The sequence below is a fragment of the Ochotona curzoniae genome, unplaced genomic scaffold, assembly GCF_017591425.1.
Source record: "Ochotona curzoniae isolate NIBS_2020 unplaced genomic scaffold, NIBS_Ocur_1.0 contig_3190, whole genome shotgun sequence".
Classification (NCBI taxonomy): Eukaryota; Metazoa; Chordata; class Mammalia; order Lagomorpha; family Ochotonidae; genus Ochotona; species Ochotona curzoniae.
Genome location: NW_024465751.1, coordinates 22,065,180 through 22,083,943, shown reverse-complemented (window position 1 = coordinate 22,083,943; position 18,764 = coordinate 22,065,180). Strand labels below are relative to the sequence as shown.

The following is an 18,764-nucleotide window of genomic DNA, read 5'->3' as shown; positions in this document are numbered from 1 at the left end:
GTTGCAAAGCATCTGTTTTCGTAGAAGAAAGATATCCTTCTCTGGTAAGAGCCAGGCCTGTGGGAAAAGTTTAGTTCTGGTGTAAGCTCTCTGAGGGCACTTTTCATCCTTGAATCCCAGCAAATGTAATTTGGAATAACCTGGGTCCCTGCCTGCCTACAGTTTATTATTTATAGTTGATTGTGATGGGACACTTGAATCCCTTTTCTAAATACTGTGATACAACAAGGTTGAGTTGTGTTTGTGTAAGAAAATAGTCTTGTGGAATATAATCTGAAAATAGTATAAAAACAAAAAATATATTTAAAAGTATTTTTAGGATAATTGTCATTAAATTTCCACTTTATTTTCACTGTTAGAACCGATAATTATAAAATTCTCCTTAGAGAAAATTAATCATTAATTTGTAATGATTATATATAGAAATAATATATGTATTTTCTTCTTTGAGAAGCTATTAGAACTTTGAAAGGACATAATACATTAAAAAGGTAATTGTATAATAGTTTAATTTTATTTCATTTTAAATCCCCTCAAAATGAGATACCTATTCAAGACATTAAAGTACCAAAATAGCAAAGTGTTTTAATAACTTTGATTGAAAACAGTAAGACTTAGAGTTATATTTTGTTCACTTCGTTTTTAGGATTATATAAGGAACACTTCAGTTTAATTAAGGAGAAAAGTTGACAGTTGGCACATAAATGCCAAAAATGTTTCTTCTTGCTGTGCTTTTCCCGTTTTTGAAGACTAATATTTGTGTTTAATGACTTTTAGATATTTATTATAAATTTCTCTGTTAAAATGTGAAGAAAATTGTCTCAAATCTGGTTTTAATTTACCACTGGTTCTATAAGTTCTTCTATAGTAAACATTCCAGTTCACCAAATTTTCTATATTTCTCCTTCATTGTGTGTTGACATAAGTATAAACCTCATTTGTTACTAAAGTTTTAAGGAAAAGCAAACTTCTCCAAGAAGTCTTTCAAAAACAAGTAAGTCTAAACCCCCCAACTCTGCACCTCTTGGAGGGAACGTGAATACGCATGTGCACTTTGTTGATGCAGAGACCACCAGTCATGATTTTTTTCTTACATGATTTGTTCATATCACAGTCAAGACTTAACTGCTGGACAGCTATTAGGATTCAGGTCCACAAAGGAATTTCAGCAATTTACTGAAAACTTTATACATGTGCCTGTTTTGTAAGTGATGCTATGATTCACAAACAATCATACAAAGTGAAACTTCTTTAAAAATATAAGTTTATTTTACCAGACTTAGACAATTTTTTCTGGAAACTGACACTGGCATTACAATACATTCTGCTAAGCTTGTGTCTTAAGTCAACATGCGTCTTAAAATAATTTTTAAAATGTTGGTATGATTTCTGCAATGGATTTTCAAATATTTTTGCATAGGAATGTTAATTGGAAGTTGAAATGTGAATACTGTTATTATATGTTAACATTTTATGTGTTTTCTGAATGCTTGGGGTTTGCTTTATTGTAGCCTTCCAACTTCCTCATAGAAATAGATTTCTAAAAAGTCATGTATGTAAAAATTGTTTAATACCTTCTAATATGTCACAAAGCAGTTTGCCTTTTAATTTTGAATACATTAGCATTGAGCATGAGACACCAGTGGGTCACTTTGGGCTTTTATTGTTGAAGGTCTACTCAAGTAGCGTAATGACAACATGGTCATCTCGGCCTTGCCACAGCATCTCTCCCTCGAAGTCAACCAGTCCGTGTTTCCTGGCACGCATGAGGATGCCCACCACTTTATCTGAAATGCGAACGTATCTGTCAAAGAGATCTCCAAAAGTCACCTGGATCTTGCCGTCCCGTCTGCGGCGAGCCATCGTGCGGATGATGAAACACATGTCCATGATCTCCCTGTAGATGTGCTCCTCAGCCTGCTTGGCCCGCTCTGCCGTCTTGGTTCCCTCCTTGGGACGGCCATAGCCCTCATCCCCTTTGTGCAGGCGGGTGGACATGGCCAGCTGATAATCAAATTCCTCACTGAATGGATTGAGCTTCTGGGACTGGATGTGTTCATCAGCCCACTGTTGCCATCTCCCTTTCAGGTCACCCACTTGGCTGTATTTGCGCTGGGCTTGGCAGTTGAGATTTTCTGCAAATCTGCTTGCCCTAAAGGAGAAAGGAGATGAAGAATTAAGAGATGCTGTTTTAACACCCAGCCACTCTTGATTTACCCTGGTGATTCCCACGTCTGTGAATCTTGATGTAAGTCTGTGTTTTTATTTTTTATCTTTAGGTTTCTTGTAAGAAAAGAAAGTTCAACATACTGTATGAGATAAGAGCGTACGCATGTTCCCACCACTGATCTTATTTTGCTGTATGTCCTAGATGATTTTTCTGTGAATAACAGTTTTTCAGTGTTCTAAATGAAAGCAAACTTTTTCCCTTTGTAAAATGAATGCAAATTGATGTATATACGGTAGTTGCATGTTGAGGATTTAAAATCAGAATCCTCGCTGTAGTAGAGAATTCACTGATAAGACACCTAAAGCAAATTTTTCCTGAAGCTTAAGTGTCACCTCACCACACTTGTGTCATAACATTGTCATATGTAACTTTTCATCTACATATTTTTAATGACCAGCCAAGTACCACAAAATATAATATCTGGTTATACAGATAGAAAATACTGTTAGCAATTGTAACACTTACTGAACATTATGGGCAGAAAGTTTTTAAGTAGCTTTCATTGCTAGTCTAAGAAGTAGGTACCACCTGTTCCACTTCACCGATGAGAAAAGTGAGGCCAGGTAGATTAAATAACTTCTTTTTTTTAAAGTCACAAAACTGTTAACTGGTAGAAGTGGAATTGGAACCAAAGTTACTGTTATTATATGTTAACATTTTATGTGTTTTCTGAATGCTTGGAGCCAGAGCCTGGCCACAGCTGCTCTAAACTGTTGCTTTAAATCAGAGGCAGGCATAGGATCCAAGGACAAACCTCTCTGAGGCCAAAGTCAGTGTTCTGTTAGGGAACAGTGCCACTCAGCTTGCAGGTACAGTGCCAGCTAGTCATAGATGAGTGAGTTGTGTTTCAAATATGTGTGTAAAGTTGAAACTGAGAAAGATTCTTACTTAGCCAAAACTGTGACAATAAAAATGGCTTTGGAAACTGTAGACCAGTATTGTCAAGAAGCTGCAGGCCTAATTTTAAAATAGGCAAAATTTGTGTTTGAAAGAATCCTTCCCATCACTCTCTCTGTGGTCTTGCAGTCATTCCCCAGGTCTCTCTGCCCTTGCACGTAACCCCAGATTAGCCCTCATGCTCACGAGTGGCCCACTCTCACTTATCCCCAACACTAAGTTGTCCCTTGAATGGAAGCCTTGGAATGTTAGATGACCGACATGCTTGAGCTGTCACAATTTGTTATGGATAGAAATTTGAAATGGATAGAAATGGATCATATTTGGGCACATCTCACTACCCAATAACTCATTTCATGAAATTTGGTTATCCAAATGTAGAAATCAGGGAATTCATGTTTGCATTAACATTGTTTGTAATAGTGTAGTCCTTTGTATACTATTGTAACAATATGGGAAGAATCTGACCGGGGTGGGAGTTTGGCAGGGGGGAATCCCAGCCTATACAAAATTGTAAAAATAATTGTTTTCAGAACATGTCCACTAGATGGCGAACTTTCACTAATTTCAGCATGGATGCATGTGTTGTGAAAGTGCTACCCAGTTGCACTTTAATTGCTTCGCTGTTTTAAAGTAGAATTAGGAAAATAGAGCTACACATACTACTGATATTTTGTAGCACATGCATAAACTATATAAGAAGTTAATCAGAAAAAAGTTAAATATAAAAAGTAAACAGTTTTGTGTAGGAAAGGTTCACAGAAAATGCAAATTATGAAGTGAACTTGCCTGTTAATTCCATGTCTCATTGAAGTTGTTGAAGTACCCAGGTGAATAGGGGGGAAAAATGTTAAAATTTAAACTAACTGGAGGTAGGATAGGCTTCTCAGCTGTTCTGGTCCTCACCATCAGCTGCCTTCCCCTTTATATGTCCCTGCTCAGCCTCCCATAACGTTAGGTGCTTCACTGAGTGTCCAAGGGAGAGCAGCCACCTTGCCCCTCAGAATCGTGGGGGTCAGGGACAGGGATAGCCTTTAGGAACGAGGCTCAGGTCATCCTGGCAAAACCCACCCGTCATGCCCGATTCCATGCTCAAGCATAAATGAGGAATTTGAATACTTCAGAAGGGAGTAAATAGTGAAATTCATGAAATCGTGCCTGCCCCCTGAGCATCGTCTGTGATTTGGTCCTGTTCCTAGGAGCCTGCTTTAAAGCATGCAGCTTTTAGGAACTTTTGGACACATTAAACAGTTTTGTGCGTCAGGCTCTGTTTTAGGTACTAAATCAATAACTAATAATAAAAGCAAGAAAACATTCATGAAAAATAGATTATAAAGGTTTCTGGCACAGTTGCCAACTATTTAAAATGCATAGATGGGGCCAGCATGCTGTTGTGGTGAGTTAAGCTGTGGCCTGTGATACTGCCATCCCTCCTGAGCACTGGTTCAAGTCCTGGCAGCTCCACTTCCCATCCTCTCCCTGCTAATGAGCCCGGGATGCAGAAGAGAGTGGCCCATTTGCTTGGGCCCCTGCCAACACATGGGAGACCAAGATGGAATTTCAGATTCCTGGCATCAGACTGGCCCATCCCCAGCTATTGTGGCGAAGTGGGGAATAAACCAATGGATAGAATCAATCAATCTCTCTCTCTCTCTAGCTTGGCTTTTCAGATAAATAAGTAATATATATATATATATATTTTTAAAAATGTATATGCACACACAGAAGAATTATGTAGGCTATTTACAATTGAAAATAATTACATTAGAATTTGGACATCTGATTTTTTTTCAGTTTTTGGAGTTTCCATATGGGAATTGATTTTACAACTTAAATTAAAAATCAGGAAAATACATAAATAAGCACAGAAGAAATTTTTGAGACTGATTCTTTCATGTAGTTTTCTCTCCTCCTAGTTTTAATTACAAACTTAGAGTTTCAGGTTTCAGTGCCATTTGAGGCAGGAATGAAAGTTTGGTAAGTTGTAGGAAAAAGAAACATTTATTTTCTAAAAGAATCCTTTTCTGAATTTTAGTGTTCATTTATTAGATTGCCAAATTATAACCTCTGAAAATAAGGTGGTAGGAAAACAAAGGAATCTGATCCAGCAAGCAAGAATTAGAATATGGGGCTATACCAAGGCAAAACAAACACCCGAAGAAGAAGCAGACTTCAGTGGGTATTTAATTTTCTATATCTTATAAACATCCTGGTTTTTAAAAATTTTTTTCCATTTTTTAAGAAGCATGAAAGTATCAAGTTTAAGTCAGAGTGAGAACATCTTTTGCCTTGAGTGTCTTTTGGGGCGTTTAGTACATGTGCTGCCGAAGCAAGCACGTTTAGCAGAAGAACTCATGCCATATCATCCTGGGTTGATTTTTTTTTCAAGTCCCAGGCCAAAAATATGAATAATTCAAATTGAACTTCAGGAAGACAATCTAGTGTAAACTGAGAGAAAGCAAAGCAATGTCCAGTGTTTAACATTTTACCCTATTTTAGGAAAGCAATACTGAATTCCAACCCATCTCAATTCTTCATTACTCAGAAAACACATTTTTGTTTCATCAGTCAGGCTGTTCTCCCTGTCCTCTTGTGTCACAGGTTGCTAATTCCACTAGAGATGATAAGCAGTCTATCTTGGAAAGTCTAGCTCCATTTTCTGAAATAATTCTGAAGGGTTGTTTTTTTTTTTTCTTGTCAACTGTAAATATGATATTTTCTGGGAAAGCAGTACAGAATGACACAAAGCCTTGGGACCCTGCACTCCCATCGGAGACCTGGAAGAAGCTCCTGGCTCCTAGCTTCAGATTAGCTCAGCTCCAATCGTTTTGTTCATTTCAGGAGTGAAGCGGTGATGGAAGATCTTTCTCTACTCTCCATACACCTAATCATATTTTCAATAACAATAAATAAATCTTTTTTTTTAAAAAGTGCCACTTTCTGATGTGAATGGGTTTCTTTAGCGGTGTGATGAGAACGTGGGTACCGATTAAATCATAACTGTCAAGTCAGATGAATAGTGTCTGAGTATGTGGTGAAATCCACCGGAATAAAATTTCTAAAAGATGAATTCAGTCACAAGTAAGTTCATTGGCACTAAAAATGCTCTCTGAAGTTCTTCACCTGAATCACTGGTTTCAAAATGCCATGAGGGCATGCCAGGTGAGCTTTGGGGCTGATCTGCATCAGCCTCCATGAAGAACATGGAGATTACTCTGGTGGTCCTTTCCACAGACCCTCCTGTAGAGGTGGCATGATTCCTTCTGACCAGGGACCTTTCTCTGCCAGAAAAGCAAAGAACTACCACCTTCTCAGAGAAGTGTTGGGAAGAATGTTCTTCATGCTCCTTACTCTGCCCCCGTAAGAACTACAGCCACTTTGATTAATGGTCTCATGGCTTCTTTAAGGTCGTGTTTAATCAGGAATGGGGCAGGAGCATACAGAAGTGGTGTGAGCCTCCCTAGTCAGCAGTTGTTCTCTCTGTTATGAACTAGGTTGGATCCAGGCCTGTGAATGTCCTTGCAGACTGAAAGTCCTTAGAGCGCATGATAAGCATGACCAGCTCCAAAATTGGAGGGAGGTAGGTGGAGCCATACTTTTCCCTCCATTTCTTGTGAAGCCTTTCAATACCTTTAATTTGTCGGTTTCTGGGATTTTATTAATTAAGCAGACTTTGATCTCTACATGATTCCTTGAATCTGTGCTCCATGAGAGGAAGTCTGTTCTAATGGTTAAGAACATAAACTCTGCATCAGATATCCCATCTTCATCACTTTCCAGCTCTTTCACTTAGATGTTTCTTAACATCTTCATGCTGGTTTCCGTACCTATAAAATGGCATGTCCAGCTACAATTCTGGAATAGAACTTGAAGGATAGGACGGATGAGTGATCAGCATTCCCATCTTGGAAGAAGTATCAAATTGCCTTGTCCAAAGGAATTGGACCCAAAAGTCACATACAACCAGAAGACGATGCTTTCAAAATAGATGAAATATAAACCCTTTTCATAGTACAGTATCAATTAACAAAAACACTATTGATAAAGAATTTGTTGGTTTTTTTAATCAAGCTTGATTTGATTGTTTCTATTATCCATGGAATATCTCAACTACCAAGAAATTATTTTTCTACTAATTTCCTACATTTTCATTTATATGAAGGGAGCAGAATTCATGTATTTTATATATACAATTTGAGAACACAATGGTACTTCTACCCTCCTAGCTCACTCTCTTCATCATTTTTCTTTTAATTTTTATGACATACTTTCAATCCAGTTTATAATAATAATCATAACTATCCACAAAATAAGGAACTTCAGAATTATTAAGTAGAGAAAACAGAAAAAAATGCTTGTCCTCAAGAGTACAGGCGGAGGCTATATGCAAATCTCAAAATGGCAATTTCACAAACTTGTTTTAGCACCCTGTATATTAATTACCACAAATTGGAGAAAACATTATTCTTGTCTTTTTTGGACTTAGTTTATGAATCTCATCAGTCATACATGATGGAATACTACTCAGCCATAAAAAAATAATGAAATGCAGTGTCTTTCCACTGAAACATTCCGGATTTGTAATTTTCTCCCTAGTGGCACATATAGCAAGAGAATGGTGCCTACAATTAAGTAAGCAAGTGAAAAGCAATTTCAATACATGTTACTTTCATTTCTCATGCAATATTTGGGAGAACCATCTGACAAAATGTCCCCATTGGTGTCTACTGAAATTTCATGGGCACAACTAGGATTACAGCTGACATTAAGAACTGTAATTGCTGCATGCAATATTCTGGCACTCTGTGTAATTTAAGAAGGAAGGGAGACTTAATCACCTCTCCCCAACCCAGAGAGACAGGATGTAGTCATTTCGAGGGGTTGGGGACCACCTAGCCTGGCCCTCTGCCCTCTAGTGGGTGTAGTTGCTAAGGAGATCTCCTTCATCCATTACTTTACATAGCTAACGTAAAAATAATTCCATGAAATAAGAATTTTCAAATCTGCTTTTTTAGATGACACAAGTGACTCAGTATTTTCAAAGTAAGCCATATCTCAAATCTAATTCCCTTCTGTAAAGCTTCTATATGTTTCCCTCACAATGCACATATACAAGCCTGCAAAGAGGCCTTGATGTCGGTCTTGTTTTAGGTGAATCAGGCCAAAAAATAGCTTATAGTGGCAAATGTCTGGCTCCCGGCCCATGGGCTATAGAACCCTACACATGATTCTTTCAGTAGTTCTCTATCTTCCGTTCCCATTTCTCAAATGGATATGGATATATTCACCCTGTGGAGAATGTTGTAGAGATTAAATGAAGAAGTAGGTGAAAATACTTAGACAAGTGTCAAAGCAGATAATGGCTCTACTATGCATTTTAAGGTAACAAACTATAAGTATTTTGTTAGAAAGAGTAACCAGTTTTAATTAAAAAGCACCCCTACAGAGAATCGGTTTATAAGCGTTGTGAGATCTGTGACTTTTGTCCTACTTTCATATTGTGTTTTGTGGAGTGAGATTTCCTGACTTTATATTATGTGAAATTATAGCCTTGAAATAAATCATGTGTTTCTTGTGTAACGAAATGTTTCAGTTGTGTGTGTGTTTCATAATGCTTTTGGTTGTGATGTGATGTGTCTCATTACAGAGAGGATTCTTTTTGAAAATTGCTAAGCAATAACATCTATATGAATAATACTTTGCATAAATTGAGCATATGTGGTAGTCATTGATACAGGTGCCTGGCAGCCCTAATCTTGTACTTTCCCAGTCTAACAGAACTTATCCCCAAGTATTAACTGTTGCTGTCATTTTACGAATGAGGCAATTGGTGTAGAAAAAGGACTTGTTAGAGGCAGCTGTGAGATTTGAATGTGGACCCGTTTGACTCCAGAGCCTGCTGTCAAGTTAAATAGCAGCCTTCCACCTGTTCACAGAACCAGAGATCTGAGCTGAATAGGCACTATTTGTGCAGGTTCATTTCCGGATAATATAAATAGATTTGGTACAAGTGAAATCTTCTCCTAATAGGCTGCAAGAAAGCACTTTTAACCTACAGAAAAATAAGCCAATTTGTTACTATAGAATTAGCTTAAAAATGTATCCAAGGCTTCATCTTTGCGGGAGTTACAACATCAGACAGCAAAGAGAAACAAAACAGTGGAGGCTTTGACCCAAAAGTTACAGATCTGCAGGCAAAGCACTTGCCTTTGGCCCAGGAACACACCTTCCCTGTGGAACTCACTGACTCCCATCCTTGCCATTCCTACTCTGCTAGTACTTGCCATGTTCGCTGGGCTGCCTGGATTATGGAGGCTCAGCAGTGATTCTGGTATAAGGAGTGCAAGGATGCATTCACTTACTGACAGGGCAAAGGGCGTTTGATCCTGGCAGCAGCCACCTGTACTCCATCCTCAGGCCTCTCCTCTGTCTCCCCTCCGTAGCCACTGTCCTCTGTGTCTATGCTGTCGCTCTTCCACGTGGGCACCTCCTGTTCCATCTCTTTCCAGCCTTTGGTCAGCTCAGACACCAGGGTCCCACATTTTCTCCTCCGAGTTGGGGAGTCATGGCTGTGGAGAATTCTGTCAATATCGCTCTCGGGCTGGTCCGCTGCAAGCATGTGGCTGTCTTTCTCATACTTTTGGCTGAGCTGGCTCATGTCACCTCCTCGCTCATATGCCTTGCTGACAACTGTTTTGGTCACCTCTTTTCTTTTGATGTGGGAGATCTCGGTGGCATCCTCTGACCTTTGTACATCTCCGCGTCCCTCCGGCTCTAGGGCTGCAGACACAGGAGAACTCTGAGCTGTTTGGTGAGAATTGGGGCTAGGCACTGGATTGGGAGCCTGGGATGAGTCCTGCGTCCCTCCGGGCAGCCAGCCTGCCGGTTCCTGGGCTTGCCTTGTATTGTTCTCATTTGCCCACTGCTGCCAACCTCGGGCCAAGTTGATAACCAGGGTGGCTGTGCGGACCTTCCGGAGGGCGCTCTTGGCTGGCCCCTCCTCTCTTTCCTTTTCTCCCGGAGCCATGCTATCCGTGTCTTCTTTGCTGATTGCCACAGCTCTAGCTAAAATGAATGTGGTCCGACGGAGTGCCTGTGACTTAAATAGAAGTGGAGTGGGCGAAGCAAACGCAAGCTTGGTGATAGTGGAAACTATGGGAGGCATTTCTTGCCAAGATGTGGCGCCTGTGTCAGAAGCTGTTCTTTTTTTAAACTCTGACGGCTCCTGTTTCATCAGAACGGAGACATCTCTGCTGGAAAAGGACAGCAGTCTGCTCACTCCCCTTCTTCTCCAAATGCCAGAGTAGAAAGTACTGGATGAAACCATGAGCGCAGCCCTAGGCTTTCTTGATCTTAAGATAAAGCCCTGTAATCTATGGGAGGCTGCAGTATGTGCACAAATCGTTTTGAATACACTAGAGACTTCGCATTTAATTTTAACAGCTCTTTATGAGTTCCTAACTACTGGTGCACATATGCTAGCTACCCTGGCACATACAAGGAGAGAACTTTAATCACTAGACTATCATGCTGGGCCCTAGAATCATTTTTTAAAATATTTTTGTTGTTTATAAGGATCATTTAAAGTGAAAGTAAATATATATCATCAGAAATTCATTCCCTCCATTCTCTGTTTTTAAACAAAACAAACCTCCATGTCAAAATTCAGGTTTATTGGGCAAATTGATTTTTCATACCTCAGAACAAAGACAAATATGACACTTTTTTTTTTAAAGAACTGAGATGAATAGTCATAAAGGTAGCAAGAGAACAATCTATGCTATGTATTAAGCCAGTGTCAAGTTCTCAGGGCTTAGCACTGATGGGCTCTTAAAAGTAAGACATAGAAGAAAATGTCTGGTAGGTGTTGGCAATCCAATCTTGACATGCAGTTAACTGTATTGATTGAAAACCCCTGTCTGTGGGTCCCGGGAGATAGACTAGCAGCTAAAGCCCTCACCTTGCATGTGCTGGGATCCCATATGGGCCAGCTCGTGTCCTAGCAGCCCCGCTTTCCATCCAGCTCCCTGCTTGTGGCCTGGGAAATTAGTTGAGGATGGCCCAAAGCCTTTGGACCCTGGAAGAGGCTACAGCCTCCTGGTTTCAGATCAGCTCAGCACTGGCTGTTGCAGCAACTGGGGGAAAGGACTGAAGATCTTCCTTTCTGTCTCCTCCTCTCTGCATATGTGACTTTCCAAGGAAAGCAAATAAATGCTAGGAAGGGAGGGAGGGAGGGCAAACCACTGTCTAGGAACATTAAAAGAAGGTATGAAGTTAGCTACTTGCACTTATGAGGCATGTTTATTTTGAAAAAAAAAGTGTTTTTGATTATGATGATTAGTTACCTCCTCGTATTAAAACATTTTGAAAAATAATTTGATGTTCTAACTAGAAATCTGTCGATACAGCTTAAGAATTCACGACATGTGATGTTAATTAAGGGCAAACAATATAGAGACAAAACCCCTTGCGGTTAAGAAGAACTTGGACCTCAAGAAGGGAGAAACATTACAAAGATTTGAGTCTTGAGTCTGAGATTTCCAGCATTCCTTGTTGGGATACTGAGTACAGACTATCTAGTTCCCAGATGCCCTTTCTTGAAAGGCCTAGGAAAGGGTGCTGGGGTTCCTCTGAGTTGCTTAGCACAGAATCTGGCGAATTCACAGCTCTGGGAAGCTGCTTTTCCTGCGTCTCCACACACCTGTTCTAGATTGATCCCTGACGAAGGAGAAATGGAGACAGTGGGACACAGATAGTCTTTCCTATATTAACAACCATTGCAGTCAGCTGCCCGGGATGTGTGGCTATCCACAGACGAGCTTGGCAAAAAACAGCACCCCAAGAGCACGTCCTGAAAGGATCTAATCTTGCCGCCTGAGCTTTAGCCTCCGTCGGAACGTCAATCTTTGACTTGTACTTCAACAGAGGAGTGTATCCAAATCCTTTTTCTCCACAACTCCGCTCTGAATAGTCCTTCCTTGAAACAAGGTTTGTATGTTTTACTTCTTTTACAGTGGTCGGAGAATCTTTCTCCAGGTAGGCCCAAAGTCTTAGGTGCACTATATCCTTCTTCTTTAATATGCACTATACATGAAATGGATACATAAACCTCAAAGACAAAACATGCTTGAAAGTGGTTTCCAGTGGGAGTTTCACAACATGCAGGCTTTGAAACTGTGGGTGAAGATGCAAGCTTTGATTGATTATGAAGGAATTGTCACCTAAGAAATGTGTCATGAGTGCTTTTTGAAAAATATCTTAGCTACTGGATCAAATATCAGTACCAGAAAAAGGAGGGAGGTGTATTCACACATGTCTGCATGATTGGGCCATGCCAAGCCTCAGAACCAACCATATCATCTTACTAAAAAGACTCCAAGCCCACATTTACTAAAAACTCTTATAAAAATAGTTTCTTTTCTAGAAATAAGCTTTCTGGTGTGTATGTAAGGTTTAAAGTAGGAAGTTTAGGGGATATAAATAGTAAAATGGTTACAACAGTGCTAAAAATCAATATATTTCACAGTTGCTTTTGTAGAATAAGCACAAACTTACACCTATCTTTGTAACAAAATCACCAGGAAAGTTTGTAAACAAAATTTGTTATAACATGTGCATCTAGTTTATCTCTAGACTTGCTTACCCCACACATCTGCCCTTTGTACTTCACCAGCCTCTGCGCAATTCATCTCTTTCCTCTTCCCACTTTCTGTCCTTTCAGAGAGGGATCCTTCATAGGGTCCCCTCTCTGTGTATTTCACTCCAGTGTTTAAAAAACCACCTGATATCATGTCCATCCTATTATGGCAAATGGTAGGATCTCATTCCTTTATAAAGTCTGTGTAGTATTCACATCATAAGTGGTACATCTTCTTTCTGCCTTTTTCTCTCAGTGGACTCCTGGATTGTTTCTGTATCTTGGTTATTGAGCATAATGCTGTGAACATGCACACGCATGTCTTTGAGCTGTTGTTTTGATCAGATGGTGGTGAAAGATGGATCTCTTTCAGCAACGTTTATTATGTTTCATCTTTTCCAAAGCCTCCCCAAAGGTGCACGGTAACATTTTATAGTGGTTTTAATGCACGGTTTCTGAACTAGTGATGTGACACTTTTAATCAACATTTTTGAATTTTAATACCTTTTGGTCACTTGTTTATTTCCTTTGGAGAAGTGTCTATTCAGATCTTATATCCATTTTTAAGCTGTGTTGTTATTCTGCTATTGAGTTGTGCTTTTCACAAAAAAATTTTGATACTAACATTATATTTGCAAGTATTTTTGCTAGACCAAGTGTTACCTTGCATTTTGGGTTTTGTTTTTTGTTTTGTTTTGTTTGTTGTTGTTTGTTTCTTTGCTATGTGGGAGTCTTGGTTCAGTGGTACCCTCTTGTGTTATTTTTCCTTCTTGAGATTGAGCTTTTGGCATGATATAAAAAAGAAGTCTTGCCAAAACCCATGTCCAAAAGCCTTTTATGCTTTTATATCTTAAAACTAGATCTCCTGGCTATTTTGAGTTGATCTTTGTGTATATATCTTTGTGTATAAGATCAGAGTCCAATTTCACTCTTCAGTTTTTAGAAATTACTTTTCACAGAAACATTTATTAAAGAACTGTCCTGTCTACATTGTGGCCTCTTACTACCTTTCTTGGTAATTAGTTGGCTGTATAAACTTTCTGATTTCTCTGTTGTTTCCTTAGTGTTTCAGCTTTCACATAAGTGCTATACTGCTTTAATATAACTTAGTAGTTTACTTTTTTAAAAAAATGATTTACTTATTTGTATTGGAAAATCAGGTTTACAGAGAGGAGATTTATTTAGAAAGATCTTCTGTTCATTGGTTCACTCCCCAAGTGGCCTCAATGGCTTATGCTGTGCTGATCCAAAGCCAGGAGTCAGGAGCCAGGCACTTTTCCCAGTTTCCCACATGGGTGCAGGGTCGCAAGGTTTTGAGTCATTCTCTACTGTTTTTCCAGGCCACACACTGGGAGCTGGAAAGAAAGTGGATCAGCTGGGACATGAACCAGCACCCATAAGGGATCCTGTCGTTTGCAAGACTAGGGATTTAGTCAGTAGGCTATGGCGCCAGGCCCAGTAATTTAATTTTGAATCAGGCAATACGATGCTTTCAGTTTTGTTTTTCTTTCACAGTATTAGTGTGGCTATTTGTTTTGTTATGGTGATGATGTTTTTTGTTTGTTTGTTTTAATGTATTTAGTAAACTTGAAAAATTACAAAGAGAAGAAGAGTCAGAACCTCCATCTGTTGATTCACTCCCCAAATGGTGGTAAGGGCTAGAGCTGAGTGGATGTGAACTCAGGAACTTCTTGGTTTCCCACAAAGGAGAGACCACCAACTCTAATAACTTCAGAGTAAGCAAGATAACATACAGGTGTTAGGTGAGTTAGTTAAACCACAACATGGGATTGTGAGGACTGTGGAAAGCTAGCAAAAAAAAAAGTTTCAGAAGAGATCTTTGGGTCAGTATCATGGCTTCATGGTTAAAACTGCTTCCTGCAATGTTGATATTCCAGAGGGAATGAAATAAAAATACAGGTTCTGCAGGTTAGTTTGACCAGAGGCATGTTACCAACTTCCTGAAGGTTCAGTTCATTCAATTATAAAATCAGTATTATCAGATTGTCTCCTGGAGTTCTATGTGATGATTAAATGAGTTAGCATATTTAAAGCATGTAGCACCATGCAGGGAACATAGAAATTTTCAGTAAGTTGCTACCATTAATAATATCTTGATGTTTAGACATGATATCTAGTGAATTAGAGCTGCTTATATTCTGTTTAACCAAGGATAGGGTTGACACTAAACCTGGGGTTGGAGTGATCCACGGGTAGGAGAGACATGTAGGATTGGAAGCTCAAGGGAAAGCTTATTTATAGTATTTTATTTTAAGGTAATTTATAGTGTGACTTTTAAGGTTGTGTCCTAAAGGCTCAACTGCTTGGAAGTGACAACGAAGAGTGACACATACACTCCCATGAGCCTCCTGGAATACAGAATCCAGTGGATCCCAGGCACTACAGATCAAACCCAGGTGGTAAATCATGCTGGGATAACCCATGGAGCTTTCAGAGGCACGGATGATGAAAGTGCTGCTTTTGCAGCAGGGTCTGGGTAGGACCCTGGAACCAAGCTGAGCTAGCATAAAACAAGGTGGAGAGCCACAATTCCAAGCTAAGGTCTAACAGACACTCAGCGTGCAGGTTGTCAGGGTGGGATGGCCAGTGGCCACTTAGTTTCTGCACAGATTGATCTCGTATTCTGAGTATTTTAGTATCTTTGAATATTGGTGAAGTCCTTTTTCTTCTTAATCCTAATTGGCTTAGGGTTTATGTGACTTGATGTCTCTGGATTTTTCCAGACGTATTTGGTTTCCATTACTTTCACTGAAGTATGAGAGAAGGAATTCTTGGGAAACATTTGTGCTTACAGTTTAGAGGTTCATGGCTCAAGAGTGGACCCCAGTAGTCTGGTGTCTCTAAGAGGCCAACAATGCTGGGCTGTATGTGGGCTGACAATCACACGATAAACCAGGAAGCTGAGAGAGAAGGCCACCTTCAGCTTAATGAACCGGCATGCTCCTGAGAACGAACTTTGAAGGGCTAACTCTTCCATGACCTGAAGATCTCCCACTGGTCCATCTTTCTAACTGTCAGAGTTCCAGCAGGCCTCCAACATGGCCCATCAACTGTTAGCATTAATCCATTAACTGTTCACACACATCTTTGGGGCTTGAACATCTGCACGAGTGTAGGCAGCCAAGGCCTCTTCAACCCACAATACCAGAGCCCATGGTGCTTCCTGGGGGAAGTATGTGGAAACTTCTAAGATTGTACTTAAACTATTCTCTCACACAGTGATGACAGCTTCTAAGTAAATGACTTAGATTTATGGACGACATATTAAACCTCTGTTTGAAAAATGCAATATAAACTTATATTTTAAAACCAAAACTGTGTATGTTGTGAGAACCTGAAGAAGACATCGGAGCACAAATGTCACAAAATAGTATGTGATGAGCTGTGGTCACGCCGACTTAGCTGAGCAAACAAGCATATGATTGTTCTATCTGATTACATGTGAAAATTGTATCAGAAACTGGTTTATAATTCTAACTTAAGTGTAGTTTGAGTATCAGTTGCTCAGTTGTCACTACATTTGTACCTTGAAATTGGCTTAGTTCACACCCATTTAGCTCCACACTTCACTGATGTAGTGTGGCACTGACAATCAGCTCCACCAGCACCAGTAGAGTATACTGTTCCTAGCTTCTTTGTACTTTTGGTTGCTCAGAACAGCAGACTGAGGATGGCACCAATTCCTTCATGTCCCACCCTGGCCCACACAGTTGAAGATGACTAGAAGATCGTGTAGAAATTGGTGTATCCCACATTAAAGTGTTGACCACTGAATCTAGGTGTTGCTCAGCTAGCTACTTCATTTTCCCTTTCCATCAGCCCTGGCCGACCATGTCCTCCTTGGCCATTTCATTTGCTCTTCTCTAAACTTGCACTGCGTCTCCTCTCACTGCCCAGGATTGCCTTTCTGCACCTGCCCCCCTGTTGCCAGCCTCCAGAGAGTGCAGGCTCACGGGGCCCTCACTGGGGCTGCGGACCCCTAAACTGTAAGCAAACAGAAACGTTTCCTTCCCGAGGAACTGCTGTCAAGTATTGTAGCAAAAGTCATGAAAATCTGACAAATGCTATGGACTAATCTCTTCAGAGAGCTGAACTCCACTCCCTGCTTTTCAGCATTCCATCCATCTTACTTAGAAGCAAGGGTATTCCAAAAATTTTACTCTTAGGTCTCCTTGTCAGGCAGCATTTGTGATCACATGCCCCACCGTGGCTGAGTCACCCGGGCACCAGTGAAACCCAATTCTTGCACTTAAACAACTCTTCCCCCTGCCAAGCGCACTCTACTAGATATATTTCTTCTCTCTTTCATCACTGTTTCTACCTCCCCATGTCCTTGCCACTATGCACACCTCATAGTATTTCCTTTACTTTTAACACCACTTAACTCCATATCCACCCCATTCTTCTCTTCCCCCACCATCACAGCAAAACGTCTTGAAAGAGGTTGAATACTACTTGTCTTCATTTGTTTTTCTATTTTGTCTTGAACTCAATCCAAACAGCTGTATCTTCACAATTCACTAAAACTTCTCTTATTCTATCACCAGTAACTTTACACATTGCTAAATCTGTTTATCAGATGTTGGGCCTGTTGTCAGCACATGGCACATCAGAACCACCACACCTCCTTCAAAGACTTCCTCTACTTGGATGTTGGGTTAAACAACTCTCTGGTCTTCCTCCAGCATCAAAAAGAGGGCTCTTCTTCAGCTTCCTTGTGGTGTTTCAACCATCTAGTGTACAGGGCTCAGCCCATGCCCTCCTCATTGCTCATTCTGCATTCACCAGCCTTGAGGTCTCAGGCTGTATGCTTTTTTAAAAGGATCTGTTTATTTGTATTTGAGAGGAAGATTTACAAATAGATAAGGAAGGACAGAAAGATCTTAAATTCACTGATTCACTCTCCATGTGGCCACAAGCCAGAGCTGGGCTGTCTGAAGCCTGGAGTTTCTTCCAGGTCTCCCATGTGAGTGCAGGGGCCCAAGGACCTGACCCGGCATGCACTGCCTTCCCAAACACATGAGCAAGGAGCTGGATTAGAAGTGGAGCAGTGGGGACTTCAGTAAGGCCATATGTGATGCCGGCACTGCAGGTTGAGGCTTTACTGTCTTGCCACATCACCAGTCAGTATTATGCGTTCTTTGGTTACATATCTGCAGTCTGATCTGTCCCTTAAATTGCAAGAATATATATTCAATTTCTTGCTGCATATTTTTATTGGTGTCTAATGGTGAGCTCAAACTTTGCACAAAACTGAACTTTCAATTTTCTTTTCAATTTGACTTCTCGTAAGTACTCTTTTTTTTTTTTAAGCTCAAAGTCAACTTTGTTCCAGCAGTTTCTCAGACCAGAAACTTTGAAGTAACAATTGACTACTTCTCTGCTCTTGGTCTACATCCATTACATCCTGTTTAATCTACTTTGAAATGTATTCAGAATTTCATATTCCTCACCTTTTACCACTATGAATCACCTCACACCTGTGACACGGGTTATTGTATGGTCTCTGGAGCTGATGCATATGTTTCTGTTCTTACCCAAAGCATCAATTCTTAACATTAGCCAGATTCTCTCTAATGTGACTTTGTTCAAAACCCTTCTGTGGGTCCCATCTAGTCCCAAATCCCCACAATCATCTGTGAAAGCCTACAACTCTACTCTCTGGTTGATTGCAATCCGTTACTATCCATCCTCTTTCTCATTTTCACTGCCTCTTTGTAAGCTCATAGCTGCTTTGGGACTTCTGCACTGGTTCCTTTGCACTGACCTTATGTTTCTCATCCATCTTGGCTGCAATGTCTCCACATATTCAAAAAGTTCATTAACTTTTTTTCTAGACAATTCACTCACCCCTTTGGAAGAATGCTTCCTTCTTTGTATAACAGCACATTTTTTTCCCCTTCTGCAGCAGAAATTGTGGAAGGAGCTGCAGTGGTGTTATAGAGCTAAATAGGACCAGATTGTTGACTGATCTACCAT

The 18,764-nt window shown here is 40.1% G+C and overlaps 1 protein-coding gene across 1 annotated transcript; it reads right to left on the bottom strand.

Moving 5' to 3' along the window:
- Positions 1 to 1,557: 1,557 nt before the first annotated feature.
- ABRA (actin binding Rho activating protein) lies at positions 1,558 to 10,154 on the bottom strand. The gene is made up of 2 exons (XM_040979428.1): positions 9,490 to 10,154; positions 1,558 to 2,152 (listed from the first exon to the last, which is right to left on the bottom strand). Exons 1-2 carry the CDS (start codon positions 10,152 to 10,154, stop codon positions 1,675 to 1,677), a joined length of 1,143 nt encoding a protein of 380 aa, XP_040835362.1. The 3' UTR covers positions 1,558 to 1,674.
- Positions 10,155 to 18,764: the final 8,610 nt, after the last annotated feature.

Excerpts from the sequence above, each read along its gene's own strand:
- ABRA (XM_040979428.1), bottom strand. The coding sequence starts at position 10,154 with ATGGCTCCGGGAGAAAAGGAAAGAGAGGAGGGGCCAGCCAAGAGCGCC. Across the intron at positions 2,153-9,489 it reads AAACGCCCTTTGCCCTGTCA|GGCAAGCAGATTTGCAGAAA; the intron begins GTAAGTGAATGC and ends TTTCTCCTTTAG.